At 35.5% G+C, this 15,684-nt stretch overlaps 1 protein-coding gene across 4 annotated transcripts in view; it reads left to right on the top strand.

Moving 5' to 3' along the window:
- Window positions 1-15,684, top strand: part of HERC4 (HECT and RLD domain containing E3 ubiquitin protein ligase 4) — a 135,699-nt gene that overhangs the window by 41,564 nt on the left and 78,451 nt on the right. For all 4 annotated transcript variants that reach the window (XM_082608976.1, XM_082608977.1, XM_082608978.1 and 1 more), the window contains one exon: window positions 7,797-7,927. In XM_082608976.1, the coding sequence (XP_082465102.1) occupies window positions 7,797-7,927 (131 nt within the window). The remainder of the gene's footprint in view (window positions 1-7,796; window positions 7,928-15,684) is intronic.

The following is a 15,684-nucleotide window of genomic DNA, read 5'->3' as shown; positions in this document are numbered from 1 at the left end:
GCTTTTCTGGAAGAGCTTCTTGCAAATAGATTAGTATCGCTTTACAAAGCAGTTTCCTTATGCAAAACAAACATTAGGAAAACTTTTAAAACAGATTTTTAAAGTCAGAATAAATGGAAAGACATACATGTTAATGGATATGAGGACACTACCATAATGATGTCAATTTTTTTCAAGTTCTTTTACAAATTCTTTATGCAAATCATATATACATACACCTTTTGACTTATCAATCCCTTAGTAAGATCCCTTTAAGAATCCCTTTAAGAATCTGTTCCAAAGATACTAAGTTATGTATACACAGGCCATTTATGGTGGCAGTATTTTAATAACAAAAGAAGAGAAGAAATCCAGATTCCCATCAGTAACAGTCTAATTCAGTAAACTGTGGTAACCCCACTGCGTGGAGTACCATGCCCTGTAAAACAGAATGAGGAAGATCTATATATTATGTTGTGGAACAATTGTCAGGATATATTATTGTTAAGGAAAAAGAAGAAGGTACATGTTATTTATATTTGAAAAGAATTAATAGGTAGACCAAATGAGCCTTGCCTTATAGGTTTGACTTTGGAACCTAGAAACTGTTACACGTAATTAAAAAGCTTATATGTTAAAATAATTCTTCAAAATTACAAGTGGCACAAATACAGAAAGAAGAATTCTTCTAGGGCATTTTAAAGTACAGTATTTTGTTGTGCATCACTGATGGGAAATAGCCTAAAGATAAACCGAATTCACAAAGAGGTCTTAAACTGCATTCTGTAGTCTTATTGTTAGTAGTAAAATTGGCAGCATTTATTTTCAGTATATTGTATGTAGAATAGGATAAAGCAATTAAGTATTTGTATTACTCTCATTAGAAACTATGATGTTCAGCTTAAGAGAAAAGAGATATAAAATGGTAGCAATTAAATTAAAACTGTAATCTTTGCTTTGAATCACAAGTATCAGTGTGAATTCTTATTTTTCTCCTTCTAAAATAAGTTTGTTTTGTTTTGTTTTTGTTTGGTTTTTTGGTATGTGGTTTGTTGTTTTTTTGGTTTTTTATTTGCTATGACCACCAAAAGGTTCTAGAAATAACTAAACATTTGTAATCTGGAAGCAATGAACATCCTTTGATTGTTGTAGACTGTATACTAAAAAGAACCAGGGCTTCTTAGAGAAGAGCCTGATCTCATACCTGGGACCAAAAAAAAAAGTATGAAAATAGCCTTGAGTATTTTGTGTCACAAAAAAGCAAAGACTACTAAGATCATGTCACAAGGACAACTTGAAGGAGTTTTCAGTGGTTAACAAAATAAATAATATCTGTAATAAATGGAAAGATACCAAATATATAAAAATCTGTGACTTTATAATGATCATCTTCTTACCCAAATCAACACAAAGCAAACTTCATTGCTTATCTTTGGAGGTTGCTAGGGCAACGACTTATTTTTCTAAAAATCTGTAAATGAGAAAGAAGCATTTCTTCTACCTCTTAATTGCAAATTGTATTTTACAATAGCTCAATAGTTGATGAGTTAACTTCTCTATAGAAGAATTTCGACTAATAAATTTAGAAGAAATAATAAGATTAGAAAATCTCCATTTTATATTCCCTAATGAAATAATGGATCTAGTCAAAGATCAACATTAAGCTTAATGGGGATAGATTAGGCTGAACACACTGTCCTACTTACTTATTTTTAACTTTACCAATCAGACATATGCTTTCTGACATGGTGTAATAAAATACTAATCAAGAAAATTTAAATATGACTTCTATATTAAATAATATTAAAGAAATATTAAAGGGTTCAGTTCCTCAAGAACGTATAACAATTGTACCTATATATGTTCCCAACACAGCAAATATTAACAAGTATTAACAGATCTGAAGGCAGAAATAGACAGCAACACAATAACAGTAGGGGACTTAAGTACCCCACTTTCAACAGAGGCTGGATCATCCTGATAGAAAATCAATAAGGAATATTTGACTTGAAGTACACTTTATATCAAATGGATCTAACAGACATATACAGAACATTGTATCCAAGAGTAGCAGGATATACATTCTTCTCAAGCAAACAGTGGAACATTCTGCAGGAGAGATCATGCTAGGTCAGAAACACGTCTTAACAAATATAAGATGATTGAAATAATATCACGTATGTTTTCTAACCATAGTAGTATGAAACTAGGAATCATTAACAGGAGGAAAGCCGGGAAATTCACAAATATGTGGAAATTAAAAAGTACACTTCTGGGCTTCCCTGGTGGTGCAGTGGTTGAGATCATCCTGCTGATGCAGGGGACACGGGTTTGTGCCCTAGTCCGGGAGGATCCCACATGCCGCGGAGCGGCTGGGCCTGTGAGCCGTGGCCACTGAGCCTGCATGTCCGGAGCCTGTGCTCCGCAACGGGAGAGGCCACAGCAGTGAGAGGCCCGCGTACAGCAAAAAAAAAAAAAGTACACTTCTGAATAATCATTGGGTCATAGAAGAAATAAAAGGGAAATTTTAAAACATCTTGAGAAATGAAAATGGGAACACAGCATGACAAAACTTATGGGAAGCAACAAAAGCAGCTCTAATAGGGAAGTTTATAGCAGTAAACACCTACATTAAGAAAAAAGATTGCAAATAAACAGCTTAACTTTATACCTCAAGGAACTAGGAACAACAACATACTAAGTCCAAAGTTAGCAGAAGGAAGGGAATTACAAAGATCAGAGCAGAAATAAATGAAATAGAGATTAGAAAAACATCAGAGAAGAATAACACACCTAAGAGCTGTTTTTCTGAAAAGATTTTTTTTAAATGGACAAATCTTTAGCTAGACTAAGAAGGAAAGACTCGGGCTTCCCTGGTGGCGCAGTGGTTGAGAGTCCGCCTGCCGATGCAGGGGACACGGGTTCGTGCCCCGATCCCGGAAGATCCCACATGCCGCGGAGCGGCTGGGCCCGCGAGCCATGGCCGCGGAGCCTGTGTGTCCGGAGCCTGTGCTCCGCAACGGGAGAGGCCACAGCAGTGAGAGGCCCGCGTACAGCAAAAAAAAAAAAAAAAAAAAAAAAGAAGGAAAGACTCAAATCAAATGGGGAGGAGACAATACAACTGATAATGCAGAAATACAAAGATTCATAAGAGACTACTATCAATAATTGTATACCAACAAATTTACCAGATAACTTAGATGAAATGGATACATTCCAAAAGCATACTAACTGCCAAATATACTAACTGCCAAAACTGAATCATAAAGAAACAAAATCTGAATATGCCTCTGATGAGTAAGGAGATTGAATCAGTAGTCAAAAGTCTCCCAGCAAAGAAAAGCCCGGGACTGGATGTCTTCAAAAATCTCCCAAAAAAGAGAAGCTCATTCACTGGATGGTGAATTCTACTATTTAAAAAGTAATTAACACCAGTCCATCTCAAACTCCTCTGAAAAACAGAAGAGGAGGGAACACTTCCAAACTTACTTTGTAAGGCCGGCACCATCCTGATACCAAAGACACAGAAAGACACTGCAAGGAGAGTAAATTACAAGCCAACATCCTTGATGAATGTAGATGCAGAACTACTCAATACTAGCAAACTAAATTCAGCAGTACATTTAAATGATTATATAGCCAGTGATCAAGTGGGATTTATCCCTGGGATGCAAGGATGGTTCAACATTTACAAATCAGTGTTATATACCACATTAACAGAATGAAGGATACAAATCATGTTGTCGTCTTAGTAGATACAGGAAAAGCATTTGACAAAATTGAGCATCTTTTTATGATAAAAACTGTCAACAAAGTGAATATGGAGGGAACATGCCTCAACATAATAAAGGCCATCTATGACAAACCCACCACTAACATAATACTTAATGGTGGAAATTTGAAAGCTTTTCCTTTAAGATCAGGAACAAGACAGGATGCCCACTCTCACCACTGCTGTTCAAGATAGTACTGGGAGTCCTAGCCACAGCAGTTAGTCAAGAGAAAGAAACTAAAGGCATCGAAATTAGAAAGGAAAAACTAAAATTGTCTCTTTGCAGATGTCTTGATATTTTATATAGAAAACCTTAAAGACTCCTCAAAAAATCTGTTAAAACCAGTAAATACAGTGAAGTTGTAGGATACAAATTAACGTATAAAAATCAGTTTGGGGGGGCTTCCGTGGTGGCTCAGTGGTTGAGAATCCGCTTGCCAATGCAGGGGACACAGATTCAAGCCCTGGTCTGGGAAGATCCCATGTGCCGCAGAGCAACTAAGCCTGTGCGCCACAACTACTGAGCCTGTGTGTTAGAGCCCATGAGCCACAACTACTGAGCCTACATGCCACAACTACTGAGCCTACATACCGCAACTACTGAAGCCCACACACCTAGAGCCCGTGCTCCGCAACAAGAGAAACCACTGCAGTGAGAAGCCCACGCACCGCAATGAAGAGTAGCCCCCGCTCGCCTCAACTAGAGAAAGCCCGCACACAGCAACGAAGACCCAACACAGCCAAAAAAAAAAATCAGTTGCGGGACTTCCTTTGTGGTCCATTGGCTAAGACTCCATGCTCTCAATGCAGGTGGCCCAGGTTTGATCCCTGGTCAGGGAACTAGATCCTACATGCTGCAACTAATAAGTTTGCATGCCACAACTAAAGATCCCACATGCGGCAACAAAGATCCCACACACGACAGTGAAGATCCTGTGTGCCACCACTAAGACCTGACGCAAACAAATAAGCAAGTAAATATTTTTTAAAGGATCAGTTGCGTTTTTATACACTGTAAACAAACTATCTGAAAGAGAAATGAAGCAGTAGTCCCATTTACAATAGTATCAAAAACGTAATGCTTAGTAATAAAGGTGAGCCAAGCAGATGAAAGACCTGTACACTGAAAACTATATGAGACATCAATGAAAGAAATTGAAGAAGACAGAAATAATTGGAAAGATCTCTCATGTTCTTGGATTGGAAGAAGTAATATTGTTAAAATATCCATACTGCTCAAAGTGAGCTACAGATTCAATGCAATCCTTATCCAGATTCCAATGGCATTTTTCACAGATACAGAACAATCTTAAAATTCATATAAAACCACGAAAGACTCAGAATAACCAAAGCAGTCTTGAGAAAGAACAATGAAGTGAAGGCATAATGGTTTCTGATTTTAAACTGTTTTACAAAGCTGTAGTAATCAAAGCAGTATGATACTGGTATAAAAGCAGACACATATACCAGTCAAACAGAATAGATAGCCCAGAAATAAATGCAACTAATCATTGATACGGTGCCAAGAGCACACAGTGGAAAAGGATAGTCTCTTCAATAAATGATGCTGGGAAATACGGGTATCTATATGCAAAAACTGGACTCCTAATTCACACCACTCACAAAAGGTAGCTCAAATGGAGTAAAGACTTAAATGTAAGACCTGAAACTGTAAAACTTCTAGGAGAAAAAATGGGTAAGTTCCTTGACATTAGTCTTGGTAGGCATTTTTTGGATGTGACACCAAAAGCACATGGGTAACAAAAGCAAAAATAAACTAAAAGCTTCTGCACAGCAAATAAAACAGTCAACAAAATGAAGTCATCCTGTGGAATGAGAGAAAATATTTGTAAATCATATATCTGATTAGGGGTTAATATTTAAAATATATAAGGAACTCACGTAACTCATGGCTGAAAAACAATCTAATTTTAAAATGGGCAAAGGACCAGAACAGACATTTTTCCAGAGTAGATATACAAATGACCAAAAGGTACATGAAAAGGGTGCTCAATGTCAATATCACAGTCATCAGGAAAATACAGATCAAGACCACAATGAGAGATCACCTCACATCTGTTAGGATCGCTATAATTTTTTTTTTAAAAAGGACAAGTATATGGAGGAGAGGGGAGCCCTGTATACTGCTGGTGGGAATATAAATTGGTGCGGCCATTAGGGAAAACAATATGAAGCTTCCTCAAAAACTTAAAAATAGAACTACTGTAGGACCCAGCAGTTCCACTTTTGGATGTATTTCTGAAGGAAGTGAAAACAGGATCTCAAGAGAGGTAAATACATTCTCATGTTTTTTGAAGCATTATTCACAATAGCCAAGATATTTAAACAACCTAAGTGTCCTTTGCCAAATGAGTGGATAAAGGAAATGTGATGTGTACATGTTTGTGTGCATATGTGCGCGCGCACACACACACACACACACACACACACTGGAATATTATTCAGCCATAAAAAGGGGAAATCCTTTCATTTGTAACAACATGTATGAACCTCAAGGGCATTATGGTAAGTGAAATAAGCCAGGCAAAGACAGACACTAAATGGTATCACTTATATGTGGCACTGTTAAAAAAAAAGAAGTGGGGTGGGGATAGAAAGTCAAATTCATAGAAACAAAGAGTAGGGTGTTGCTAGGGTGTAGGGGGTGAGGGAAATTTGACCCTCAAAGGGTACAAAGGGTGGTCAAAGGGTACAAATTTTCTGTTACAAGATTATTAAATTCTGAGGATCTGATGTACAGCATGGTGACTGTAATTAACGATACAGTATTCTATGCTTGAAATCTGCTAAGAGTAGATCTGAAGCTTTCTCACACACACACAAGAAGGATTATATAAGGTGATGGATGTGTTAATTAACTTGACTGGTAATAATTTCACAGAGTGTATGTATGTCAAGTCATGTTGTGCCCTTTAAATATATACAATTTTATGTCAAGTCAATGATATCAATAAAACTGGAAAAAACATAAGAAATAAAAATTAACACTTGCTATTTCTGTTCAAGAAAAGGAAATTAATACTTTTTGTGTGATAATAGTATTGTGTCATATATTTTTATCCATTAGAGGTATATGCCATTGAAGATACATATGCATTTATATGTGAAATGATTTGTTGACCACAGTGTGCTTTAAAGTACTCCAGTACTTTTTTTGCTTTAAAGTACCCCCAAAAAAGGGAAGTGGGAGGGGCACAAATGAAACAGGATTATCTGTTTTGCCATTTGAAACTGAGTGATGTTATGTGATCATTCATATATAGGTAAATATATATATGTATATATGTCTTTTGTGCATTTGTTTAAATTTCCCATGATAAAAAAATTTTAAACAGAAAAATCAATTTCCTTACATAGCAATCTGTATAAATACTTATATCCTGCTTTCATCATTTAGTAGCATAAATTTGTATACATAGCTGCAACTATGAAGAAAAGCAGTTGAATTGAAAAGTACTAACTGTGCTTGTGTTAAAAATGTCATCATGAATTACTTTTTAAAAACATAACCTTTAATCCTGTTATGCATTTTTATGATAAATATTTTAAAGACCATTTATGTTTTAGTAACTGTATGCTAAGAATAGCTATATTAGTGCACTCTCTGGTTACATATACTCTTCTGCAGAGCTACTTTGGAACCTGAAAATGATACCATTTTTAGGTTTTGTGAAATTTTATAGGTGTGTACTTGTGATTCAACAAGACTATAACAATAGTAAAAGGCAATGCAAAAAATAATTATTAGTATCTCTTTAATGATGACTTTATAATGATGAGAACATAATTAAATACTTTTAAAATATGTGAAAATAATTAGCCATATCAGCCTGGAACTCTTAGATTTAAGACATTTTACCTTGAAAAGTCAAGGTATCTTGACTATCTTATCATCTGTTAAATTGTGAAGACAGTAGAAGAGAAAGTTTGACTCCATATTAAAGATTAACTTATTTTCCCGAAGATTATTTTCTTTTATCAGGCTTTCTAATGACAAAGGGTTTTTTGTTTTTTTTTTTTTTAGGAAGGTGGAGTGTTTACTTTTGGAGCTGGAGGGTATGGTCAGTTGGGTCATAACTCTACCAGTCATGAAATAAACCCAAGGAAAGTTTTTGAACTTATGGGAAGCATTGTCACTCAGATTGCTTGTGGAAGGTAAGCAGTTTTAGAAAAGGGTATTTTGATCTATAACCCAATTATTTAGGATTTTTTTTTTAACAGTCCAGGGGTCTTTTTTTTTTTTTTTTTTTTTTAAATCTATTATACCATGAATTCACAGGGAATAGCTTCTAGCAGCTTAGGCCCCTTTCCATTGGTTCTCACAAAGTGTGCTTCTCTGGTGGAACAGGCTGGCACTTCATTTGAACCTGAGTGCCTTTCTATTTGGCTTCCTTTTTTTTTTTTTCTTTCTTTTTAAAATTGGAGAATAATTGCTTTACAATGTTGTTAGTTTCTGCTGTACAACAAAGTGAATCAGCTATATGTATACATATATCCCTTCCCTCTTGGACCTCCCTCCCACCCCACCCCCCATCCCACCCATCTAGGTCATCACACACTGAGCTCCCTGTGCTATACAGCAGGTTCCCACTAGCTAGCTATTTTATACATGGTAGTGTATATATGTCAATCCTAATCTCCTAATTCATTCCACCCTCCCCTTCCCCCACTGTGTCCACCCTCCCATTCTCTACATCCTTGTCTCTATTCCTACCCTGCAAATAGGATAATCTGTACCATTTTTCTTGATTCCACATATATGTGTTAATATACGATATTTGTTTTTCTGACTTCACTCTGTATGACAGACTTTAGGTCCATCCACGTCTCTACAAATGACCCAGTTTTGTTCCTTTTTATAGCTGAGTAATATTCCACTGTATATATGTACCACATCTTCTTTATCCATTTATCTGTCAGTGGACATTTAGGTTGCTTCCATGTCCTGGCTATTATGAATAGTGCTGCAATGAACATTGGGGTACTTTTTTTTTTTTTCTGATCATTTTTCTTGATATGTTTCAGGAAGCTACCATGGCCCTTAGGGTGCTGAATATGCTTGATACGTACATTAATTCTCTTGGCAAGAAGAATCTTGTCCTTGTTTGTTTACAACAGTGCCAGTAGCATGCAGGGTAACATTGTAGACTCTTCCAGTTTTACCTTGGTAACATTTGTGGGGCATTCCTTTTTGAACAGTGTCATTTCCTTGATGTTTACAGTATCACATAGTTTCTTGTAGATTTGCATGTGTTGTGGCCAAAGGACAAACTTCATGTTTTCTGGAATGCCTTGATAAGATATAGCGGTGCCTCTCCTCCTTCCCTTTGTGTTGGTCAGTTTTGCAAATTACTGTAACATGGTAGTTCCAGCTGAAAGTGGAGATTTTTTAAATGAATTGTTCAGGAATATAGTAATCTAAAATAAAAAACATTATCTTCTACATGCCTGATTTGCTGCTAAGGAATCATAGTAAGAGGAGAAACTTATTTTATACTGATTATTTTACCTTTCTCTATTTGAAACAAATTTATCTGAGGCAAGATACTAATAAGGTAAATGTAATACTGTATATAACATTAAATATAATTTATTGTATGTAACATCACACTTGAAGGGAAACTATAGATCATCTTTTTTTCTTTTTCTTTTCCACCTTTTTTTTCTTTAAAGAATGAAGAAATTGACCAATTAATTACTTAAGACATAAGATTAGTTAGTGGTGAAAGTTGAATTGGACTCCTGATCTCCTGATTCCCAGTTCTTGGGAGTAAATAGGAATCAGAGCTTTGTAGCTGAGCTTCACCTTTGATGGATTAAATTTTGGTGGACTCCCCAGAGGCAAAATATCCTTTGCTTGACTAACTCAGTTTTGACCACTTAGCTTAGTTTTCCAGCTAGTATCTTTATACAATATAGTTAAGTTTTCCAACATTAATTCAAGTACACAGAATTACACTGTAGCCTTTGGTGACTTTTTTTTTTAACATCATGCTGTGTGATTATCCATATGTATGTAGCTGTGGTTCTCCATCATTAGGTCTTATTGCTGTGTTTTACTCAATTGTATGCATATATAATTATTTTCTCAGTCATGGGCACTTGGGTATTTCCAGTTTGGGGCAATTACAAATAATGTTGCTTTGAACATTTATTATATAATATACATAAACTTTAATATTTCTAAAGTATATACCTAGAATGGAATTTCTGGGTCAAAGAGTATACTTAATTTGAGTTTTGCAGGTTAGTGTCACCCTATTTACCAGAATGGTTATACCAGTTTACCTTCCCATCACTATTGTATGAGAATTCCTATGTCCTTGTCACCGTTTGGTATTGTTAGACTTCAAAATTTTTGCTAATCTCTTGGATATATAGTGGTACTTAATCATGATTTTAATTTGCATTTCCATGATTTGATAGGGATTGCATTGAGTTGGTAGATCACTTTCAGAAGTATTGACATCTTAACAATATTAAGTCTTTCAAGCCATGAATGTGGGATGTCTTTCCATTTATTTAATTTCTTTCAGTAATATTTTGTAGTTTTCATTGTATGTCTTTTATCTATTTGCTTTCTCTATGTCTCACTTTTTTTGTCCCTTATTTCCTACGTTACTGCCTTCTTCTGTGTTTAGTTTATTTTTTTGCAGTGAAATGTTTTAGTTTCCTCATTTCCTTTTCTGTATATTCTATAGCTATCTTTTTGTGGTTACCATGGGGATTACATTTAATATCCTAAAGTTATTAACACATAACTCAAATTTATACTAGGTCAATTTCAATAATATATAAAAACTTTGTTCCTATATAGCTCTCTCCCCACCCCATTTCAGTTATTGGTGTCACAAGATAACATTTATATACATTGTGTGTCAGAAAACATAAATTAATAATTTTATGCATTAGTCTCTTAAATTCTGTAGAAAACAAAATTTGGAGGAAAAACCCACAAAATTACAATAATACTAGCTTTTATAATCACCCATGTATTTACCTTTACTGAGATCTTTATTTTTTCATACAGCTTCAAGTTACTGTCTAGTGTCCTTTCATTTCAACCTGTAGGATTCCTTTTAGTATTTCTTAAAGGGCAGGCCTGGTGATAAACTCCCTGAGCTTTTATCTGTAAATGTCTTAATTTCTTTCTCACTTTTGAAGGACAGTTTTGTCAGATATCAGATTCTTTGTTGACAGGTTTTTTCTTTCAGCAGTTTGAATGTATAAGCCCACTGCCTTCTGACCTGCAAAGTTTCTGCTGAGAAATCTACTGATAATCCTATTGAGGATCCCTTGTATGTGACAATCACTTCTCTCTTGCTTCATTCAGGTTTCTTTCTTTGTCTTTCGACAGTGTGATTGTAATGTGTCTCAGTATGGGTCTCTTTCAGTTCATCCTACTTGGAGTTTCTTGAATGTTTATGTCCAAGTTTGAGTATTTTTTGGTTATTATTTCTTCAAATGATCTCTCTTTATCTCTCTTTTTACCTTCTGGAACTCCCACAGTGCCTATGTTGGTCCACTTCATGATGTCCCATAGGTCCCTTAGGTTCTCTTTACTTTTGTTCAGTCTTTTTTCTTTCTTTTCCTGAGACTTAATAATTTCAATTGTTTTATGGTGAAGTTCCTGTTCTTTTTTCTTTCTGCTCAAATCTGCCTTTGAATCCCTCCAGTGAGTTTTTTATTTTAGTTAATGTATTTTTCATCTCCAGAACTTCCTTTTGGCGTGTTTTTAAGTTTTCTATTTTTTAATTGATATTTCCATTTTCTTCATATATTGTTTTCTTGACTATTTCCATGTCTTCCTTTAGTTATTTGAGCATCTTTAAGAAAATTATTTTAGTTTTTGTCTATTAAGGTTCATCATCTGGTTGTTCTCAGGGACATTTTTAAAGTAGACTTTATTTTTTACAGCATTTTTAGGTTCACCAGAATATTAAATGTTACATTTGTTTCAATTGATGAACCTACTGTTGACAAAAATAATCAATATCAAAAAAATAATCAAAAATAATCAATAAACAATCTGTAATAGGAAAAGAAAGGAGTTTTATTTGAGCCAAACTGAGGACAGTAGCCTGGAAGACAGCTTCTCATATAACTCTGAGGAACTACTCCTCCAGAGAAGCATAGTTTTCAGCACAGTTTTATATCTTGTCAGAAGAAAGAACATCAAACAAGTCAGGGATACATTCCTTCAGGGTTTCCCAAAAAACAGATCAGCATGTACACAGCAAGTCCATATGGCCTTGGCACCTGGGAAGAGAGTCTTACCATCTAAGGAGTGCCAGCATTGGCATCCCAGGAAGGGAAGGATTTAATCTTTATTTTTAACATGGATATTCTTTACTTCTGGTCATTGTGCCCTTCTCTTTAATAATTACAGCAGATATACAGTATATGTTTGATAGGCCACAAACAGACTGTTTTAGTTAAGATTAAAATCACATTAACTTATGTATAAGCCAGAATGACTTCCCCATACCTCAATATGTGAAAATTTCTTTCATCACTACATTGACAGATCATTACAGGTGTACATAGTGTATGTTAGGGTTCATTCTGTGGGTTTGGACAAATGTATAATGATGTGCATCCACCATTATCGTGTCATACAGGGTAATTTCAATGCCCTAAAAATCCTGTATGCTCCCCTTATTTATCCCGCCCATTTCCCTAACTCCTGGCAGTCACTGATTTTTACTCTTAGTTTTGCCTTTTCCGGAATGAAATAGAGTTGGAGTCACATAGTATGTAGCCTTCTCAGATTGTTTTCTTTCACTTAGTAATATGCATTTATGGTTCCTCCATGTTTTTTCATGGCTTGGTTGCTGATTTCTTTTTAATGCTAACTAATATTCCAGTGTCTAGATGTACCAGTTTGTTTATCCATTCACCTACTGAAGGACATCTTGGTTGCTTCCAAGGTTTGGCAGTTATGAATAAAGCTATTATAAGTATCTGTGTCAGGTTTTTGTGTAGACACAGATTTTTAACTCCTTTGGATGAATAATGAAGAGCACAATTGCTGAATCATATTGTAACAGTATGTTTAGTTTTGTAAAAAACCATCAAACTGCCTTCCAAAGGAGCTATGTCATTTTGGATTCCCATGTTGGTTTATTTTTTCCTTTGAATGGGCCTTACTTTCCAATTTCTTTGTATTCTCTGTGATTTTTTTTCTTTTTGAAAACTACATTTGAACCTAATAATGTGGTAACTCTAGAAATAATATTCTTTCCCTTCTCTAGGGTTTGCTGTTTTTTGTTTTGTTTTTATTTTTTGATTTTTATAGGTTGTCTCTGTGCCAAGGATCAGCCTGAGGTGTAAACATAAGGTCTTCTCAGGTCATTACTGAGACTGCACCTTTTCCGGGGCATGCACAATGACTTTCTAAATTCCTTTGTATATGCAGTTACATTTGAATGTCCTAGATCTTAAATGGCTGACTTCTAAAAGGGGCAGAAGAAAAAAAGAAAGGGGAGAAAATAGAAGAAAATAAAAGGGAAGAAAACACCAGCCCTTTAAATCCTCTGGAAGTCTCTTCAGCTGGAGGGGAATAGGCTTGTAACAGTGGTCAGAAGGGGTGCAGGAAAGACTTACCCACCTTTGTATCTGTACCTGTTATCAGAAGGAGCAATCAGTGATCAGAGGACCAATCTCGAATATAAGGACCTTATTGCCTACCCTGGCTCCCACAAGCTATGTCCGAGATACTCTTGGAGCATGTGGATTATTGCCTGTCACAGGGCTGAGGGTGAAGGGGTAGGTAGCTACTACTGTGCTAAGTGCTGAAATTAATCAAAATTAATTGCAATTTACCACCCAAGCCTTCCCTTGGAAATTGCAAGCCTTTAATAGATGCCAGAGTTTTAAAATAGTTATATCAGACAGATTCTGTCACAGCAGTTGTTGTCTAAGTGAGGAGACAGATTCCTGGTGCTTCCTATGCCACCATCTTCTCAGAATCATCCTCTCATAGCTCCATCTTTGAAAACTCCTTTGCTCTCCTGCTTTTTAGTGCTACTGTTGCCATAAATTAAGTTCCATGTGTATGTGGATCTGTTTCTGCCATCTCTGTCTTATTCCTTCAATCTGTGTGTCTGTCCCTGTTTGATTATTCTTGATTTCTCCTTGTATGTCTGTCAGTTTTTGCTTTTGCTTTTAAGGCTGTGTTCTTAAGTGCATAAAATTAAAATTTTATCCATTCTTGATGAATTGAACCTTTTGTCTTTGTGGTGGTGATCCTCTAGATCTCTAATATCATTTTTGTTTCCTTAAAGTCTGTTTTATCTGATGTGAATAGAGCTCCACCTGCTTTTATATTGATATATATATATATATTTTTTTTTACCTATTTATTTTTTTTTCTGTCCTTTTACTTTGTCTTTCTGTATGTTTTAGATGAATCTCATGTAAATAGCATTAAGTTAGCTTAAAAAAAATACATCCTAACAATTTTTGTCTTTTAAATGGACAGATTTGGCAAGTTTTATTTATTTTTTTATTATTACTAATATATTTGGGTTTAAACCTGCCATCATATTTTGTACTGTTTGTGCTACCTGTTTATTTTTGTTTTCTTTCTTTTTTGCCTTTCTTTGGATTAATAATTTTTTTAGTCAGTTTATTTTTATTTTTTAAAATTTATTTATTTATTTATTTATGGCCGTGTTGGGTCTTCGTTGCTGCAGGTGGGGTTTCTCTAGTTGCAGTGAGCAGGGGCTACTCTTCATTGCAGTGCATGGGCTTCTCATTGCAGTGGCTTCTCTTGTTGCAGAGCATGGGCTCTAGGTGTGTGGGCTTCAATAGTTGTGGCACATGAGCTCAGTAGTTGTGGCTCGTGGGCTTAATTGCTCTGTGGCATGTGGGATCTTCCAGGACCAGGGCTTGAACCCGTGTCCCCTGCATTGGCAGGTGGATTCTTAACCACTGCACCACCAGGGAAGTCCTTTTAGTCAGTTTAATTCCCTCTACCCATTTGGAAATTTGGGAACTCTTTTTTAGTTGTTACTCTAGAAATAACAACATTAATCTTTAAGTTTTATTAATACTTTCCCCCTTTTCTGGAAGTTGTAAGACCTCCATTTACCTTCCCAACTTTTCATTCTCTATATTTATTTATTTTCTATTTTAGGCCACGCCGTGCAGCATGTGGGATCTTAGTTCCCTAACCAGGGATCGAACCCATGCCCCCTGCATTGGGAGCACAGAGTCTTAACAACTGGACCACCAGGGAATTCCCATTCATTCTCTATATATTTTTAAACCCCAGAAGAATATTGCTTCATATAGTCAGTGTACATTTAGAAATGGCTCTACATATATTTACTACCATTTTTTTCTCTTTAGTTTTTACAATTAGTTTCATTTTCCTTTTATCAGCCACCCTTTGGAATTTTCTTTAAGTAGATTTGCAGGTGGCAGACTCTTTTGTGTATCTAAAAATGTCTGTATTGCACCTCGTTCATGAATGATGTTGGTTATAGAATTCTAGCTTGGCATTTGCTTTGCAGCAAAGATAATGTTCTACTGTCTTTTGGCTTCAGTTCTTCTGAGAAGTCGGCTGCTGGTATGTTGCTCCTTTGAAGGTAATTTGTCTCTTTTCTCTCTCTCTTCAGTTTTGCTTTCATTTGTCAAGGTATGGATTTCCTCATTTTCTTACTGGACTTCTTGAATCCGTGGAATAATCTCTATTTAGATACAGCTTTTCCTCTCCTCATAGGACTCTGATTGGATGTGTATTAAACCATCTCACTCCACCTTGTAGTCTTACTTTCCACATTTTTGTCCCTCTTTGCTGCCTTCTTGATTACTTTTATGGTTTATATTTCAGTTAATTAATTCTCATACTATATTTTTTGTTAAACCTATATTCTTGATTTTGGTTATTGTGATTTTTCAGTTCT

The sequence above is a fragment of the Mesoplodon mirus genome (genome assembly GCF_964341445.2).
Source record: "Mesoplodon mirus genome assembly, chromosome: 2".
NCBI classification, from domain to species: domain Eukaryota; kingdom Metazoa; phylum Chordata; class Mammalia; order Artiodactyla; family Ziphiidae; genus Mesoplodon; species Mesoplodon mirus.
This window is presented reverse-complemented; position numbering and strand designations above follow the sequence as displayed.